The sequence below is a fragment of the Elaeis guineensis genome, chromosome 1 (assembly GCF_000442705.2).
Source record: "Elaeis guineensis isolate ETL-2024a chromosome 1, EG11, whole genome shotgun sequence".
Classification (NCBI taxonomy): domain Eukaryota; kingdom Viridiplantae; phylum Streptophyta; class Magnoliopsida; order Arecales; family Arecaceae; genus Elaeis; species Elaeis guineensis.
Window position 1 is genome coordinate 157,141,622 of NC_025993.2, and position 21,053 is coordinate 157,162,674.

At 33.7% G+C, this 21,053-nt stretch overlaps 1 protein-coding gene across 2 annotated transcripts; it reads right to left on the minus strand.

Moving 5' to 3' along the window:
• Positions 1 to 5,747: 5,747 nt before the first annotated feature.
• On the minus strand, positions 5,748 to 20,799 carry LOC105039239 (uncharacterized). Of its 2 annotated transcripts, XR_012135211.1 has the most exons (10): positions 20,558 to 20,799; positions 20,295 to 20,474; positions 20,120 to 20,195; positions 17,341 to 17,467; positions 17,103 to 17,214; positions 9,938 to 10,029; positions 9,685 to 9,754; positions 9,484 to 9,568; positions 6,257 to 6,929; positions 5,748 to 6,172 (listed from the first exon to the last, which is right to left on the minus strand). XR_012135211.1 is itself a non-coding variant. In XM_073245235.1 (9 exons), exons 1-9 carry the CDS (start codon positions 20,672 to 20,674, stop codon positions 6,814 to 6,816), a joined length of 975 nt encoding a protein of 324 aa, XP_073101336.1. In that variant the 5' UTR covers positions 20,675 to 20,799; the 3' UTR covers positions 5,748 to 6,813. The 2 variants fall into 2 exon arrangements, 1 of the variants encoding a protein (XP_073101336.1); XM_073245235.1 differs by having other exon boundaries at positions 5,748 to 6,929.
• Between the last annotated feature and the right edge of the window lie 254 nt (positions 20,800 to 21,053).

Below are 21,053 nucleotides of genomic sequence, written 5' to 3' on the forward strand. Positions count from 1 at the left end.
TAATTATGATATTATAAATTAATATTATATCATTCTATAGGTAAAATATTTTTTAAATATAGTTTTTGATATTTTTATGACATCTTAAATTAAAATTATGACATTCTATATTAAAATTATAATATTCTATAAGTAAAATATCTTTCAAAAATAATTTTGATAATATTATAATATTTTAATTCAAAATTATGATATTTTATTTAATATTATGACATCTTATTGGTAAAACATCTCGTAAGTATACTTTTTAATAATTTTATGATATCTTGGATCAAAATTATGATATTATAGATTAAAATTATGATATTTTATAAATAAAAAATATTTTTAAATACAGATTATGATATCTTGGATCAAAATTATGATATTATAGATTGAAATTATAATATTCTAGTTTGAAATTATATCCTACAATTAAAATAGCTTCAGAAATAAAAGATATCATAATTATGATATTTTAGATTGAAATTATGATATTTTAGACTAAAATTATAATATTGTATGATATCTCTTCAAAAAATCTTTCATATGTATTTTTTGATTTTAAAGAACTTCTATACACCTTCTACAGAAATTTCTATAAATGACAGTTGGATGAGGCTTAGTATGATGGTTGTCTTGAGAATCCATCTTCTTCTAGTATATCAAATACAGATAATAAGTTGGTGGAGTACGAAGAGAAAGAAAAGTCAGGATGTCATTCTTCATCATCACTACAGAACCATCAGTGGACCAAACAGCATTATTTCTAGCTAACAGGAGCAATAGTTTATAGTAAGAAAAAGAGCGCATGAGGAACAAGGGAGGACAGAATGAAAGATGAAAACAACATATCATAAATTTTTTGTTAGACATCATAATTTGTAAATCAGATATTTTAATTTTATCAAAATATAAAATATACTGTGATACATGGTTTGAAAAATCTATTACTTTAATAAAATACGATCTTAAATTTGAAATATATTGCCTAGGCTGATCGTAATTATGTAATGCTTTCTACTTCAAAAAAAATTTCTATACATGATTTCATAATTTGATACAAAATATCATATTTCTGTAAGTACTGCATTTAAAGATATTTCTTATACCAGAATGTCATAATTTTAACCTACAATATCATAATTTTGACCTATCATGTCATAATTATGCATTCAAAGATATTTTCTGTACTAGGATGTTATAATTTTAACATATAATATCATAATTTTAATCTACGATATCATAATTCTGTATTCAGAGATGTTTATTATGCCACATGTCATAACTTTAACTATAATGTAATAATTTTGATCTAAGATGTCATAATTTTACATTCAACGATATTTTCTGTACTAAAATATTATAATTTTAAGCTACAATATCATAATTTTGATCTAAGATTTATAATTCTATGTTCAAAAATTTTTTCATAGTAGAATGTCATAATTTTAACCTGTCATAATTTTGATACAAGATGTCATAATTCTATATTTGGAGATGTTTCTTATGCTGAATGTGATAATTTTAACGTACAATATTATACTTTTGATCCAAGATATTGTAATTTTGTATTCACCGATATCAAAATATCATAATTTTAACCTACAACATCATAATTTTGAATCAGGATATCATAATTCAATATTTGAAGATATATTTTATACCGAATGTCATAATTTTAATCTATAATATTATAATTTTGATCCAAGATATTATAATTCTACTTTCGAAGATATTTTTATATCAGAATATCATAATTTTAATCAACAAAATATAGAATTATAATATTCTAGATCAAAATTATAATATTATAGATTAAAATTATAACATACTAGCACAGAAAAAGTCTCCGAAAATAAAATTTTGAATTTTGAATCAAAATTATAATATTATAAATTAAAATTATGATATTCTGATGCAGAAAATATCATCAAATATAGAATTATAACATCCTGGATCAAAATTATGATATTGTAGGTTAAAATTATGACATTTTGATATAGAAAATATCATCGAATGCTGAATTATGATATTTTAAATTAAAATTATGACATCTAGCATAATAAATATCTCCAAATATAGAATTATGATATCTTGAACTAAATTATGATATTATAGGTTAAAATTATGACATCCTGGCATAGAAAATATCTTCGAATATATAATTATGATATCCTAGATTAAAATTATGACATTGTATATTAAAATTATGACATCATGATATAGAAAATATTGTTGAATGTAGAATTATGATATAATAGATCAAAATTATGATATTATAGGTTAAAATTATAACATCTGATATAAAAAATATTTTCGAATGCAAAATTATGACATAATAGATCGAAATTATGATATTGTAGGTTAAAATTATAACTTTCTGATACAGAAAATATCTTCGAACGTAGAATTATGACATTCTGGATTAAAATTATGATAGTATAGATTAAAATTATAATATCCTAATATAAAAAATATCGTCGAATACAGAATTATAATATTCTGGATCAAAATTATGATATTATAGATTAAAATTATAACATCCCATATAACCAACGTCTTTGAATGCAGAATTATGATATCCTAGATCAAAATTATAACATCCTAGCATAGAAAATATTTCTGAACGCAGATTTATAATATCTAAGATCAAAATTTTGATATTATAGGTTAAAACCATAATATCCTGCTACAGAAAATATCCTTAAATATAATACTTACAAAAATATGACATTCTATATCAAAATTATGAAATTATGCATAAAAAACTTTTTGAAGCAAAAAGTATTAAGTAATTATGATCAGTCCGTACAATATATTTCAAATTTAAGATCATATATTATTAAAGTAACAGGTTTTCAAACCATCTGTTATAGTATATTTCATATTTTGATGCAATTAAAACATCCGATTTACAAATTATGACATCCAGCAAGAAATTTATAATATGTTATTTTTATCCTTGGCCCTCTCCTCCCTTGTTCCTCCTACCCTCCTCTTCTTATCATACATCATTGCTCCTACAAATTAAGAACAAGATCTTTTGATCCGTCAACAGCCCTGCAGTGGTGACGAAGAGTGACATCCCAACCTTCCTTTCTTCTCGCACTCCACCAACTTATTATCTACATTCAGTGTACTAAAAAAAGATAAATTTTTAAGACAACCATTACATGAAGCCTCATCCAACTGATCATTTGCATAAATCTCTATAGAAGGTGTATAGAAGGTTCTTTGAAATCAAAAAAAAATATGAAAAATATAAATATAAGATTCTTTAAAGATATATCATAGAATATTATAATTTTAACTTACAATATCATAATTTCAACCTACAATATTATAATTTTGATTCAAAATATTATAAGCTGCATTCAGAGATATTTTTTGCCTATAGAATGTCATAATTTTAACTTAGAATATCATAATTTTAATTAAAGATATCATAAAATTATCAAAAAGTATACTTGAAAAGTATCTTACTTATAGGATATCATAATATTAATTTAAAATATCATAATTTTGATTTAAAATATCATAATATTGTCAAAACTATCTTTGAAATGCCTTTTACGTACAACATGTAATAATTTTAACATAAAATATCATAATTTTGAGTTAAGATATCATAAAAATATCAAAAAATATATTTGGAAGATGTTTGACCTATAGGATAGTATAATATTAACTTATAATGTTATAATTATGATCTAAAATATAATAATATTGTCAAAACTATCTTCGGAAGATATTTTACATATAAGATATCATAATTTTAATATAAAATATCATAATTTTGATCCAAAATATTATAAAAATATCAAAAAATATATTTTGCGAAGTATTTTACTTACAGGATATCATAATATTAATCTATGATATTATAATTTTGATCTAGGATGTCATAATATTGTCGAAATTACCATCGAAAGATATTTTACATATAAAATATGATAATTTTAATCTACAATATCATAATATGAACCTATAATGATAAAATTTTGATCTTGGATATCAATATATTATCAAAATCTATCCTGCGTAGAAATCATGACATCCTAACTTATTATATGACTTTTCGAAAAAATTTATATGACATAATATATTCAAAACTGAAAAAAGTACTCAATTTAAACCTACCGAATGTATTAACTTTGTTTAACTACAAAAGAAACTGCTGTAATAGAGGATCTACAGACGGTATTTTACTTCCTGATGGGTGGGACATGTTGCTTGGACAGATAATATTATTTAAATACTAGCCAACAAGTTCGGACGCATAATTTTTGCTGCAGAATAAATTTTACAACAAAATGAGGAAAAAGAGAGAAAGAAGAACAGCATTTATATTGTCTAATCAGACTTCAAAATAGTACTACTTCATTTTAGAAAGAAAGGGTATTTTCATCATGTTTAATTAGAAAAATAAATTATGGCGTGCATTAAATATATTTGATGATGGAACAACACACTATCTCTATTTTTTTTGTGCCTTCAGATGTCCGGTTCAGTGCGAAATGATATCCATCATGTTATGCAATGAAGGCAGATCAATCAAATAATATGGTGCACTCCATGTTGGATTTTCTATGCCGTCATCGGTATACAAAGAATTTCACTATTCAGAGTAACACCAAACTCAAGCCTGACGAAACGACACAGATAAAAAGGTCCAGGCCCAACTCGATGCAACCCCCATTAAATCTTAGACCTGACATGAGAGAGAGAGAGAGAGAGATGGAGAGAGAGACGGTGGGAGGACGTGGAGGTGGCTTCAAACGTGAGAGAGGGAGGAGGCTCAAGGTAAGATATTGTTCTTCCACAAAATCAATAATTTATTTGTCATTTAAAAAAAATAATAACCGGAGAATCGACATAAACCAGCCTAATGTTGATTGGGTTGGGTTTAGTCTGTTTCCACCCTTGATTTTTTCCATTATATTTTCAAAAATTGAGAGCCGGTTACCATCAGATCGGTTTTGACGTAGCCTGTCACCGCACCCCTATCTACAACCTATCTTTGCCCAACTATTGGAAAAGAAAACCAAAAAAAAAAAGGGGGACAATTAGTTCGCTTTGCCTGTGTTTGCAGCTATAAGGCGAGTTTGAACTTCATGCACCACACAAGGGAACAAATTTCATGTTTAAAAAAAAAAAAAACAAACAAACAATAAACATCAAACGTTGTCAGCTCTAGGCAGGATAGCATCTTTAAGAGAAATCTAGTACGACGATCACAAACTTTTTTTTGATCTGTCTTTGCGCCCGCAACAGGCAGAATCATAAATCCGAGGTCTATAAAAATCTACGAGACGCAAATTTACCACAGCACACGACCTTAGATACATGGGCTCACAGGTCACCAGCCACACCACGTACCATGTGGTTTAACACTGCAGAGTTGCCTTTTATTTGCCCATGATTTTAATACGCAGGACCAGGTCGAGTCCACAATCTCCTGTAGAATACAAATTCTGCAGCATACGAGAACCACAGCCCCTGGCAACGTCTGCAGTCCTCCTCCAAGGCCTTCCTCCTACAGTTCCATCCCTCAATATGCATGATTAAGTATTTACTTCCGAGCAAGTTTTTCATCTGAGTGCGAGAGATAGAGAGGGGGGGTCTCGACTCACATATTTTTGGTAGCGGATGGGAATCCCTAAGCATCTAATTCTGGTGGCTCAGAAACGAAGTACGCCAAGCTTGGTAGCAAGACATATTACTGTTAACGAGAACCCTTCAAAAGAAATTAATGAGATGACCTATGATACAACCATCTTCCAGAACTACTTTTAAAAATTCAATATTCTGAATAGTGAACAATGTGTTATTTGCACCTAATAATCAGGTAATGTACACATCAATTAAGATTGTTCTACAGTTACCAGGCACCAGAGGATGACACCAATTTCTCCAAACGCTGGCCAGGTTACCGGCTTTGACCATGCAGTCAACTAGATATCCGTGAAATGAACAGGAACCTTTTGGCTAGTTTCTTGTTGCTCGGTTGTTGCTAATTCTGAAACCACCTTGGAATCTGAGCTAAAATCTATCATCCAAGCAAGAAGCCATACCTGAGCTAGAATTCCATCATCCGAGGGCATGTATGTTTAAGTTGCACATAAGTGCATTATAAACAGCAAGCTCTGACTGCCCCCAGGTACTACCATTTTGCATGGCGCTTCGTCATCTGTAAAACAAATCCTGCATATAGATCACACCAGCAAATCTTTCCAATTTTGGCTTTATGCTTAGCCTGGAGGTAAGAACATACTGATCAGTTTCATGCTAAACAGAAGCATGGACGGATGAACTGGAGAATATGAATTGATGATAATGCTCCACGCTCTTGAGCTAAGAATATGCCATGAAATGACATGAATTTGAGCGTTATCCTCCGATGTAATGGTATTGAGAGGGTAAGGTGCCATTTGAAGATCAAGTTCTAAGGCTGATGCAAGCATGATAAATTTCCAGCATATAATATATGATGAGTCAAGCAAAATTTGCATCATTCAACTGCATTTATAGTAGAATTAAAAGGGTACTAATTAATCCATGTCGCTGATGTCCATGCACATCTGCCCCCTTCAAGTGCAAATAGTTAATTAAGCTAAGCAAACACTAATTAATTATGCTGATGATGCCAATGCACATTTCATAACAGAAGATGATGCCCCAAGAGACTTCAACTCATGGAAGATGGTAATGGCACTCATTATAACAGGTGCATTCAGTCAAGGATGCTGATGATGACTTATGATGTGAGTGCAAACAGCATAATTTCCATGATGGGATCCATTCCTATTTTGTTATCTTCATGAGGGAAGCTTAAGAAGCAAGATACATCCCTTCAAGTTTCAGCTGGTAGGTAGTAGGAGCTCCATTGTGCTCAGCTGCAGACCCATTAACTGAATCCTTCCTCCGTCCAAAAGGGTTCTTTGAAAATGTATGAACAGTCAAGAAAAGCACAACGTATTTAGAAGTTCAACAATCAGGGCTTATATAATTCAACAGCAAAATTGTAAAAAGCGATGTAAAAATGCATTGTGCTGCAATCGTACAAAATGAATTTTCGCAACTTGTTGAAGGGTGGTCATCAATGTACTTCTACAGACATAAGAAAAGGCATGACCATGAATGCCAACATCCTAGAATCAGAATTGTGACCCTTAAAATGTCAGATGACAAGTCCTATGAACTCGAGGAAACAGAAGTTAACCAAAAAAGGTGTCAGATGTAATAAAGTTATAAGTATGACAATCAAGAATGAGGGATATAATGTGGCTGATACACTTCTGAATATTCTAGCATGTCTTACAAGAAACATTTTACAGGTGCAATTGGTTGGGTTCACCCAACATGACCAACTGAAAGGGCCAAAGTTGCTTGGTCCTGCTTAAACTTAAACTTTTGGATCCGGTGGCTTCGTAAGTAATCAAGCTAACCGTATAAGACCAATCAATAGCGCATGTGGGCACTGTTTTGAAGAGCACCTGGGACAACAGCCAAAGCATCCCACCTTAGGCAGAGCAGCAATCCAGGTCCTTGCCTATGGCTTGGGTGGTCTGTACCAATATAGGTGGCTCAATCTATGGGTAGATGCCCATGCAGCTGCCATGTTTACAGCTGCCAGAGGCACGTAATCAGATTGGACACCTAAGATGAGTCGAGAGCCACAAAACCTGATACCTGCCTTGTTGTGTTTCATAATTTTACCCTTCCCCACCACATGCCCCTCGACTTCTTGAAACAGAAGTCATTGCCAAAGCTGCTACGACCATTCCCATCAGAAGAAATGCTGATGCTGTTCACTTGTATACTGCATATACTGTTTCATACCACTACAAGAGGGTACAACAGCTTAAATAAATCTTTCTTGGATGTCAAGCCAAGTTTGGAATAACATTTTATCCGATCATTGACTGTTATAATGGTTATTATAACAGCCATTATTTGCCTCAAAAGAAAATTTCAAAGTTGTAATATTAAAATAATCACTAAAATAATGGCCATTATAATGGCCTTAAAAGGGGAAATAATGTAAAAAATAATGGCACTATTTTTTCCTTCATTCTTATTAGATAAAATAGTAATATTTATTGGACCATAAAATAATTTTTGGAGGGAATTTTGAGAAAAGAATATTTGAATTTTGAAAACAATATTATTTAAGAAGGTACAACTGAAAGTACTGGTCATTACTTATGTTATAATGGTCTGTTATAACAGAAAATAACAGCCATTATCCTTCCCCATCTTAAAGGGGTTGGCCAAACCTGTTATAAAACCATTATCACAGTTAAAACACCATTATATAAAACTATGATGTCAAGCAGCATCTCAGAGAACAAAATGAGATGCAAACTCTTTCTCTATAGCAATGTAAATATTAATAATTCAAACTTTTAATTTGACATCAAATGGAAACCAAAGAACAAAATGAAATGCAAAATTTTCTCTATAGTAATGTGAACACTAATAATCGACTTATAAATCAGCAATACCAACTCAGACTTTAAACCAAAGCAAAATTGGATACAAGGTGTTAAATGCAGGCCCTTCAAGTGATGTGGATCTGATCAGGATTGAGTAAATCAACAATATTGTGGAGTCTAAAATTTATACATAGATAAAAAACAATGAAATTACATAAGTCAGGCTGTCACAGGAAAATTGGTGAGAGGAGCAAAGTGAAGCTCCCAAAGGTGATCATCTGCAATTGCAGGCCCAATCCTCAAGCCCAAATAGAAAATGAAAGAGCTAGAGACAGATTAGAAAGAGAAGCAGCATCCATTATTCATCCTAATTGCACCCTCCTCTTCTCAATTGAAAGGCTACTAAATAGCCCACCATTTATTAGGACCTTAGTTACCAGAAATTCGGGTCTCTTAAAAAGTTCTACAAGAAAACACTTAAGATTCGAGTAAGGGACAAGTTTCTGAGGAGATTCAGAAGCAATCTTCCACCCTAAATTGAACATTACTGCTACCAAGATTTGAAAACAACTAGGCTTTCTCCCTAAAACAGGGAAAGAATCAAAATAAGATTTGATGACATTTTCAAGCCTTCCCTCATGGAACATATATAAGACATCATAAGAACAGAATTTGCATATTTAAAGAACCTGATACGGAAGCCCTTAAAACTGATTTTAAGCACTACCTTAAATCTTAACAGTGTAAAACCTTTCCTAACCAACACCAGATCTATAGTCGGATATATAGAAAATTATCCTACTGAAAATATATAAAGCCCCACAAAAGATATAGCCAAAATGCAGTATGAAAGAAAAAACACAAGATAATGGCAAGAGGCCTAATCCCTAATTACCTGTAGAGCAAAATTGCTCTCTTTGATACATAGGAGCTCATTAAGTGTGCAAAAATAGGGCATATCTAATAATTTATATTTTATGACCATCAAAGGGACAAATTTAGTTCAAAGATCACCAGGAGGCCTGTATATTCACAGGAAACATATCTAACTATGGAAAAGGATATTGTATTCGCATGCCACCACGACCAGAGCTAGGAAGAACAGCACCCTGCAGATTCTGGTGAACAGTTGTGGCACTGTTCACATCCTGCATGGATAGTTCAATTTTTAAATGAATTAAATATAAACACCACAATCATGCTCAAAGCATTATACTTGATTAAAATGTGAGATCAAGGAATGCAAATTTTTTATACTACTCACCTCAAACTCAATGAAGCAAACAGTATTTCTCTCCTGATGCAAGATCTTCATTTGTTTGTAACCAGGTTGCCTGCATGAAATAAGGCAGAGTAAACAAAAAAAAAAATCTAAAAGAATGATTTTGTGAGCAAGCAATGCCCAATAAAACAGGGAATTAAACTTAATACATATGGAAAAGATATCATTCTTGGTCTTAACAATAAACAGCCATCATTTTTGTGAGTGTGTGTAGAGTCAAGGTCAAGATTCATACACACTAAAAAGGCCCCTAAGTTCTTCCTCATTTACATTCTCGCCCAGATTGCCAATAAAAAGAGTATTGCATGGAGGATTGTCTTTTGTATTCTGCAAAACAAAGACAAAGCAGTAACATTAGCGTAAATGTGATGATTGAAGCATTATCTGGTGATATGCTTGCCAAATGAAAATAGAAGGTAACCAAAATAAAATGCAACTTTAGTGTAACGACAAATGGCTGTGTTTGGTTGTGAAATCAGTTAACCTGGATAATTAGTTTAATTTGCTCCTTCACTTTGGTGAAAAAAGTAACTCTACCAGCAACTCTACCAGCTTTTCAAAATGCCGACTTTACCCTCAGAATTAATTGGTCAATGACATTTGCCAGGTCAAAGTAGAATAGATCGAGTAAAGGGGCCCTTTTCCATTTAACCCCCCTTTAACCCGTAACCAAACAAAACCTAAGCTATTAAAATATGCTCAATCAAGCTCCAAATTCAGAATTAATATTATGAGGCTTTAATAACTAAGAAAGCATAAGCAATTCCTACCAGTGGATGTGAAAAACTAATGTACTGCTAAATGCATTGGTATGATATTTATATATTGACTTTACATCGCACAGGTTCTGTACTCACATAACATTTTAAATGTTATTCACAGCTACCATCTTAACAAGTCATATTGTTCTATGCACATTTATCAATACATTGACATGTCTAACATAGGCTTAAGAGATTAACCAAACTCATAAAAGTCCTAAACTCCATATTTGTTCCTATATTAAAGGACTCGAAAGTATCGATTATTTTTTTTTCCTAAATAATGCTTGATTTCTATGACAGATCAAAATTTACATGTTTGCCTGTTATGTCCCATATGTTGTTCCAGAAAATTTGAACCAGTAGCATGATGGGTCAACTATCACCCCTAGACTTAGATCCCATGGTTTCCCCCAGCATTACCCTATGTCTTCGTATATAACTATTACACCAACCACAAGGACCCATGCTATGATCACACAGACACAGATAGCAAGTATTTGTATCTTTAGGACAACATCAATGCTTAAGAACTCATCGGGGTTCCCATTGTCCTTCCATACTTTCCATGTACCGTGATGATCAGTTGGCAATAAATAGCTCCTTTTGTTGAGCAGGGCTTCAGATCTGTCAGGGAAACAGATAGCTAGCAAATTTTTCGTTGGAAAAGGGTCTTGAAATATTTCCAGCACTTCTATCATCAGTTCCATCATCTATTTAGGCCTGGTAAATCATCCCCAGAGTCATAATTTTCCTAGTTTCATGACATCAATCTCAAGACTCAATATGTACTTACCTTCCAGCAAGTACATACTTCTAAAACTTCTGCACTTATACCAATTTAACATAGCAAGAGGGATGATTAAGATAACAGATGGAAAATAACTGAAAGTAAAGAAAATATATTATAGACTTGATGTATATTAACATAAAAATACACAAAAACAAGATGCATCATGTATGTGCAGGGTCAGCTATACAGATCCTACATCACTGCTAAAGATGGTCTATATGAATAATTAATGAATGCCCCTGTCCAATTTTTTCCAATCACATCATCCTCTTTTTCAATCTTTCAACAAATATGCAAAACTTATTGTTTTTAGTGGCCGCCCTCTGCTCATAGTGCACACCCAAGTCATCTCAAAAGTTTGCACTTGTTTCATCCTCTGTCATTGATACTCTAAAACTTCATCTAGTAAACTCATATATGGGTATATGCTTCTAGTTTTGCCCATAGTAGACAGAACCTTCTCTACAAGGTAATGCACCTACTTCAAAATCTTCCGGGGTCTTGAATCCAATCCATACCTGCTTCCTTGCTAAAAGTGTTTCTGAAATATCCACTTCCTGGACCACAATCGCACTTGATTTTGGCAACTAAGAATTTACATATGTTTTCATCTTTGTTGCCATAACCTTATGCTCCTTGGCATCCTCCTGGCCTATATTTTGGTCATTACAAGAAAAATGGTTAAACTTTTGCATTGTAAAATTTTCCCTTAAGGTCTAAATGGCAGCATATGCTGCATATCACATTTCATTTTTCAAGATAAACATAATGTTGCATAACCGATTGATGGAGATAATACTTGCCCCTTTATCCTATTGCATTAGATAGATACCTTAGTGATTGCAAGAAAGCTTTTGGTAAGAAGAACCACATGCTTAACTTTTAAGAATCTCTTGCATATGTTCATATTGCTTCAACTTTGGTTTTCAATTGGAAAATTTGACCACTATTCATAGATTGGCTAGAAATAATTGTTTAGCTCAAAATCATGCAACTTGGCTTGATTGGATCTTGAACATTTTAAGGGTTTAGATATGTTCTTCACTTTATCTGCTAATTTATAGCTCTTTGATGATATGTTCAAGATTTTCTTTGGCAAAAGTAACATCAACAAACATTGTATCTAAGCCACAAAGCATAAGGACTCCCAATGGATGTAAGCAAACTAGCATTAAAAGCTGATCACTAATTGTTGAATTGTTTCAAAGCCTGCAACTACCAAAAAAACCCAACATTTCTATAAAATATATGTCCGCATTCTTACTCTTGCATTTTTGTCTAAGCATGGTCCTTTTTTCAAAAAAAAAATAGAGCAGGGATACCACCAACAGAGTTTAAACCATGGACATCTGATTTTATAAAAAGGAATATCAATCAGCTAGACTACAGCCACTTGGAATCGTAAACAACATCTTGAAAACTCATGATAGCCTATTATAAATGTCTTCCCTATCAATAAAATTATTTCTACTTTCTTCCTCCTCACTAAATATTTCCGCAATTGAAAAGAAAACGTAGCTACCTAGTTAACCTTCCTAGGATGAGGCCAAATGTGACTTTAAAAAATCCATATTGCTCTAGGACTTTGCCTCTTATTTTTTCCAACATTATCATTTGAACTTGCTTTATAGATGACTTTAAGGCCTATCTGGTTGGATCTGGAGAGGTTTGAAGAAAGGGGAGAATGGAAGTGGTTTGAAGTGGCTAGCAAAGGTTCTTGGAGAGGTTTGAAGAAAGGGGAGAATATGGTTAGTGCAATGGGAAGGTCTTGGAAAGTCTTGCAAACATCATGGAATAGTTTTCCATGAAACATGTCATTGCATTATCACTATCTTGACATTTTACAGGTCAGAAAATCTTTTATCTTTTGTCCATGCATGTCTACCACTTGCTTGGATTATGTTAAGAGAGGACACTATAAGCTGCTTTCTTGCAAATTGTGAATGGGAAAATCAAAATGAAGCACATAGGTCCTACCTTTTCTTGCAAAAAAGTAACTTTTCAATGATGAGAATTAAGTATAATCAACTATAGTTTATTAGAAGTTGACTATGAAAAACATAAAGTGGCTTTTTGCATCATGTTAATGAGCTTTAACATGATATGGCAAACTAAGAAACGAAAACCTAAGAAATGACTTTGATGAACATATCCACATTGCATAGCAAAATTTTTCCCTAGCAATAATTTAGTATTTTTTACAAAAACTTATATTTTTTCCCTCTATGGTGGATTTTATATCTTGTCTTGGTGGTCATTGTTTAGCTATTACAGTTGTTCCAAGGTTCACTGTATGATTGGCATCATGATCTTTTTTAATGATGGATTACATAGTTTGGATATGGTTCAGTTTTCTGTTTGTTCACAAGTTACTATGACAATTGTTGCATCATTTTCAATGCCTTCTTCACAAGTTTGTCAATCACCCCTAGGTGGTTGCAACTTGGAGGACCACATATACGGCAACCATTGCACCATGTACCTTGATGACATCATTTTTTTCACAAGATCCCTACAAGTTTTCTATATATCTTGATTTAATCACACTTGTTCCCTGGTTCCTTGTGAGATTTGTGCATGTCTTGACTTTATCATGCTTGTTCACAGGTTCCTCAAAATGTTGCTATGTTGATTTTACCTTTGATGCATCATATGGTTTTGATATGGTTCGCCTTTGCCATTTCACATGTCAATTTTATATGATGTTCAATGCCTTCTTCTTTGTCATCCACCCTTGCATGGTTGCCACTTGGATGGCCACGTGTGGCAACCGTTGCAATCACCATCTATAGGGTAATGGTGCACAGAATGGCTTGGAGATAACTGAAAGGAGGAACCTAGATGCCACGTGGCAACCGTTGCAATCACCATCCATGGGACTATGATGCATAGAGTGGCTTGGAGATAATTGATGGGAGGAAGTCAGATTTTTTGTCATCAGTATCAATGATGAGAAGCACTCGTAGTTTGAGACCATCCAATCCATATGATCCCCCATATCTTACCACTTGTTTTTTATTTCACATAACTTACTTCTTGTCTTTTATTTTTGTTCAATTTTAGCTTTGCACGAGAGATGAGAGACAAAGGATTATGGTTGCTATGCTATGAAGCAATAAACAATATACCTAATATGTTTTGCCAATCACTTTTACTATTATGTATGGGCTTTTGGTGTCTAAATTTGTGAAATGGCCATATATTGAACATGGGATTTTGGAGGCATAGTCTGGAGGCCCCCCCACCCTCCCCCCTTCCTATGTAACATGGACTATTAAAAAGTTTGCTCACGACTCCATGGACACCAAACTAGAAAAAGTAGAAAATATATAAACATAATTACTACCAAAGTCATTCTTATTCAATAATTGATATTAAATTTGGTAAAGAAAATAGTTTTGGGTGTTATTGAGGATGACTAGTGTTATGGATATTGAAAACCAATATACGCCATTAGTTAAAAGGTAAAAATTGAATTAATAATAAAAAAATTATTTTTAATAGAAACATAATTATTTCTACAAAATATTCAAATATTATTATTTTAACAAACAGAACATGGTAAGGTTCACATTATATATGCTATGTTTTTTAAAATTGACATAATAAAAATAATATGACAACAATAATTGATTTGTTTGACACATGCCCATAATATTAGGTACATTAAGAAACATATAATATCACTTGAATATTACAAAAATAATTGATAATATAATAATAATGTTTTAATCTATCAATAAGTGCTCTACAACATATATCTTATTCGTTTTATCAAAAAAAGAAGATATTACACATTATAAACCAATTCCCTAAAAGGGGGCAGCCCCCCCACACCCCCCCCCCAACCCCGGCGGGAACCGTCCGGATCCCACAAATGAATATAAGGTTAGATCTATATTGGATCTCACCTAAATTGCCCCATCTATCCTCTAGAGGCTGGGTTTGGTTTTAAACTCCAATTCGAATAGGAGTACACCATGCTAATATGCCTTCAGTGACCATATCTCCCCACTTTCAAACCAACCAAACATCCAAAGTGATTTGAAGCAACTTACCATACGACACAATAAAACACCTACATCTATGAAAGGTGCAATTTAACAATCCTTACTTTCCTAACAAACCAAACAGCAAAAGTACTCACTTTCAGGAAGAGCACTTTCCAAAAATGTCACTTTCATAAAGTGCCTAAAAGTCACCTCCAATCCACTTGTACAACCAAACAGGCCCTTAGACAAAACGTTATATAAGACTACTCCAATGGAAGCAAAAGATACATATGACAAATAACTCAATCACCTATATCCAGCAATTGAGAACCTTCCAGGATGGCCATCAACAACCCAATACTTCATAATCCTAAATCAGATGGTTGGATCATCAGTTGATTGTGATGACTATATGGTGCATCTAGTATCCCCCATTTTTGTCATCTTGCAAAGTTAGGGTGTTTAGGTGATTTTAGTTCAGTCCTCTGACTCATTTTTGATGTGTCTTCATGTATGGGCTGCAAGTTGGCAAAACACTTGGCCCTCCCGTTTCAGTCTAGTGACACTGCAACTCTACTGCCCCATCTAAGATAATTCATTCTGATATTTGAGGTCAGGCTCCTATTTTGGCAAACAAAAAGGTTTGTGTTGATCCTAAATCAAATGGTTGGATGATCAATTAATTGCGATGACTATATGGTATGTCCATCTACTTTTGAGTCTTTCATACGGTTTAAGTAACATAGTTTGTCTCGATTTTATTCTTCAATAATACCATATTTCCACCCATGCAATTCGCATATTTAACATTGGATTGCTAGATTATCTATTTTTCTCATGTTATTTTCCAGTCTTTCATATGCAGACTTCGACAGAAGAAGACTATTTCCTGCATCAATTTAAGTTCATTGTGGTTATCTAGCTTGTTAAAAACCACAAAGTTCCCTTCATGTAGTATTTGTTCTAAATTTGGTGGGTGTGAATATTGTTTTCACAAAAACATTGTGTAGTTTAACTTGAGATGTTTTCCGTATCAAGGGCAGAATCGATAACTCTTTAACCAAAGAAGCACTAAGAGTCTACATAACATACTAAAGATGAATATATATATATAATGCAGTGTCACGAAACCCTATAAGATATGTCTGAACATCAAAGGAGTTTATTCATTGAATTATATTCTAGTATCACTGTGACAATGTGAGGTTACCTGTCAGCGACGAAACAAAATAAGTTCCACGATTCGGGTTGTTTCTCTGTCATTTTCAATGATATGGATTTAACAGAAGCAAGCTTTGAAACAACAACAACAACAACGTCTAACCTTACAACTAGGGAGTAAACTGATATGGACAACACAACTAGGGAGTAAACCAAAGTTGTGCCTAAGGTTTAGAGACTTGATCTTGTTTTCGATTTTCAATCCCATGACAAAACAAAATGTTTTCACGATAAGAAGCATCAGGTTATTTTCTGTGGGATGGTAATCATGGTCTTTAAGCCATTCAGCATTTGCAACAAACAGTTCACTGTCCACATAAGATAGTTAAATAGCAGGTTACATGAATAAGAGAAGACAACAATAAAGATTATATTGGACAAGCTAAAAGAATGTTGTGGAATGAAATCCAAGTTCTGAACTAAAAATTGCATGTAGCCAAACAATATATTAGCACAAAAAATGCAAATGTTGATTCACCGCTATAAAGGAATTTTGAGAATAAATGTTTGACATAACAATAATGACTAATCTAAGACCATTTCTATTCAATATATTAACAAGTTGGAAAAAGAGAAGGACAAACTTTTAGGAATAACAACTAAATATTAGAAAAGTTTGCATGTGGCAATTACCTGAACAGGAGCATAGCCACTGGGTGCCGGCACAGGAGCAGGGGTAGGCATGGACACTTGAGGTACTGGATAACCTCCATATGGGTCATACGGAGCAGGTGGAGCCATATATCTAAATTTCAAAGCAACCAGCACCCCACCCCCAAAAAAAATAAAATAATAATAATAATAATAATAATAATAAATAAAAAGAAAGATACAAATGGGTGCAATATGATCCATAAGTTTTATTATTTACCCTGGGTTCCCCCACACTGGAGGTGGTGGTGGAGGGTGAAAAGGTGGAGGATAGCCTCCATGAGTATAGTCCCCACCAGTTCGCAGGCGTTTACTTTGGTCAATAGAGTTCGAGTCAGCCACGACACCTAAAAATTAGAAAATGTTAGGGCACATACATGTTACATAACTCAACAAAAAAAAGGACGAAAAAACAGATAAAAGGCATGCATAACTAAATTTAAATGTTCACAAGCAGGCATATATAGCCTTTAAATTTTCTGATGATGTTACAGCTTGCTATCTGTCAAATAAAAAGACTAAAGTGCAAAAAGTAAGAATTTCACCATCATAACCAAGCAAAAAGATGCCATCCAATTGGAAGTTGCATCCAGAAACCATATGATACTAAATGAAATTGCTAGATAATAAAAACAGGCACAAATAATTGACTGCTTGACATAAATGATCATCTTGATTTTGGCATTGAGCCTGCTTATTAAGTATGTAGACAAATACGCTCATGAGTTTATCCACGCACACAGACAGCAGCACATTGGTGTTATGCTCCTGCACACTGATCTGTTCAATTATGATATCAAAAATGGAAGTATAAGATGACCAGATGAAGCATGCAAGAATCTACCAGCAGCGCTCTTCTTTTGTCATCTGTCCAGATTATACTTTCGCCATCTATATAGATAATTATTCCTAAAAATATCATGTGCTTAATTAGAACCCATTTAAAAGTAAGGCAAATAATTATTCAAAAATTTAATTATATACGCAGTCCAAGGCATTGTTGCAACCCAGTTTTTGCAAAATCAATGCACTAATGATGCGTTGCAACCTCTTATCAAAAGATGATGCATTACAACCATTCCATAATACTCTAGAATTTCCATCTTTCTCTCTCACTTAAGATGTCATCATTAAGAAATTTATAAATTGTAGTCATTAATTGGTTAAAAATAGATCAACATGCCTTATATTTAATTTATAGGATTATCATGGAATTTTTTCTTTAGGTATCCTAATATAGCATGACTAGATAGGGCATTTGGCATATCTGGTTGCCATCATTCATTACCTCCTACCAAGTCATGTGAATATCTCCTTTTATTTTAATTTCATTTGAATGTTGGTTGGAGCACTATTTATTTTGCTTTGATGGGAATGTTGATCACGGCACAATGGACAAAAAATTCTATGATATTGCCATATGTGATAAGAATATCCATAAGATCTTTTTTGCTTTTTCTTTTTTAAAAAAAAAATAAATCATGGATAATAAACAACCATTGGCTTCAAAGTAGTTAAAAAGGAAGAATATAAATCCATCCTGCACATTGTGCAAGTTATATGCTAGTTACAAATATAACCATGACATGACCACAAGCATTGTTTTAATTATTCAAGGTCTGGTTAACAAATCATTCTTCATCATTAATCTCTAAATGAATACAACATCCTTTACTACTACCAACTCTACCAAATCCTTTTACACAACTCCATCTCCATCAGGTCTTCCATACTCCTTCCCTACTCCCCCATAAAAGTCCAAACCACCATCCAAATAGTGACCTTCTTAGAACTTTATCAACTATGCTCATACCATTTTATTCAGTTCCCTGCCACAATGTGCCATTCCTATGCTTCTTCTATCGGTTCTAAGTGCATTAAATGTGCATTCCTTTTTTTTAGTTCTATCTAACTTTTTTGCATCATTATAAATATGACCCCCAACAAAAATAAAATAAAATAAAATAAAATAAACTGAGCATCATAACTACTGTAATTTATTTAAAAATAGAAAATGTTGGATAACGAGACAGAGTGCCAGCTATTTCTTGTTAGATTTACAGCTTGACATATATAAATCCTTTAATAAAACATCGTAGTTTACGTGATTGTACGCACCTTCAAATCAGTCATTGAACCATATGCACAATAATGTTCATGTGCATTGAAGCATACAAACCAAGACTAAATGACTATCTAATGAAGAACAATGATGTAGCGTAATCAACCAAGCATGCAATGAATTTCTCATAATATGAGGAACACCATAATTCTGATTTGTATCACTTGTCGTTGCTACCATTAAAAAAACTCGTCAACCATTGTCTGCTCTACCTTTTTCTATTATTGGCATAAGAGAACGAAAAATAGCCAGCAGCAACCTCATTAAGAAATACGAGTATAATCCATCAAAGTTATAAACATCTAATGATGCTAAGATACAACAGCCAACAGACCATCAGAAGGATGCCTGTCAGAATCATCTTATAAATCACTCCTTCGCTGACCAGGAAAATGTTTCTGAACCACCAGAATTTCATCCCTTTTTACCATAGAATCGTTACTCCAACGACCAATTTTCTTCCAGAAGTGCAACTGCATCTCAGCTGTACAAGAGCATCCATAAAATTACATAATATGTCAACCAATCTACCTTCACAGTCGCATGGCACAATTTCACACTATTTTGTATCTACTGACCAACTATCCACATATCAACATTGCCCTTTGAATTTTTCTCATCATGGATAGCATCTTGGTCACCATTCCACAGCATTTTTGCTTGTTTAAAAGTACCAATTTGATTTTCGAACACAGAAGTGGGTTTCCGATAAGCAGCTCCTTAATAATCAAGTAAAGAATTGGTGCACACATACTAGATAAATTAGCCGCTGAATAGGCACTGTTATAATCAAAAAAATTTAAATCAAATTGGTTTACTTGATCTCTCAGAAAACTCATAATCAGAATAAGAAACCCTAGGAAACAGGACCACGCACCTCTCTTGACAAAAAGATTCTTCTTTGCCATCTCTGTGTGCAAGACAGACTTTGTCTCAGCATCGAACACCAAGTCCTGAAGACCAGAACCAGCATTAGATCTGTCAAACCGATCAACGTCCAAAGATCCAAGACAAAAGAGAAACATAAGCGATAAAAAGAGAGGGGCGATCACCTGAAGCGCGTTCTTGGCCGCCATGGCGTGCTGGGGGGTGGAGAAGAGGGCGAACCCCATGGGCTGCTCCGCTTTGAAGTTGATCTGAGACGCCTCAAACCCCGGCAACCACCTCAAGAGGTTATGAAGCTCCCTCTCCTTTACGTCTCCCGGAAGACCCGAGATAAAGATCGTCCGAACCTTCGAGAGGAAAGAAAATCAAGAAACCGTCGGTGATTTATAGCCTAAGTTAGCGCCAAGAAGGAGAGGGGCAATAAAGGTACCTCGTCGGCAGTGGTGCGATTAGGGTTTTCGACGGGGATAGAAGGGGCTGCCGGCGGTGGCGGCTGTGGCGGTGGCACCCACTGCTGGTGGTAGGGGTGCATGCCAGCGCCGGCCATGGCGACGGAACCCTAACCCTATATCTTGTCGCAAGAGCTGTGAGGAGAACCTCCTCTCGGCTTTTCGCGTCTAGGTTCGCTACCTGTACGCCAAGCGTGATGGTAGTTCCCATACCCGTACTTTCTCGTAATTTAATACCCGAAGCGTGGACGGGGATCGGTCAGCTGCTCCGCGGGACATCTTAAGCTAAACTGACCGCATTTTTCTTTGCTTGAATGACAATAAAAAAAGGTTGTGAGTGATATAAATAAATTGCCATAAAACGGTTGCTAAGCCCTTAAAAAATGATAATAATAAAATAAAAAGCAGAATATAAAATTTATTCCCTTTCAAGAAAAGCAAGCAGAAAGCCAATCTTATCAAAATAGCTTGGTCCAA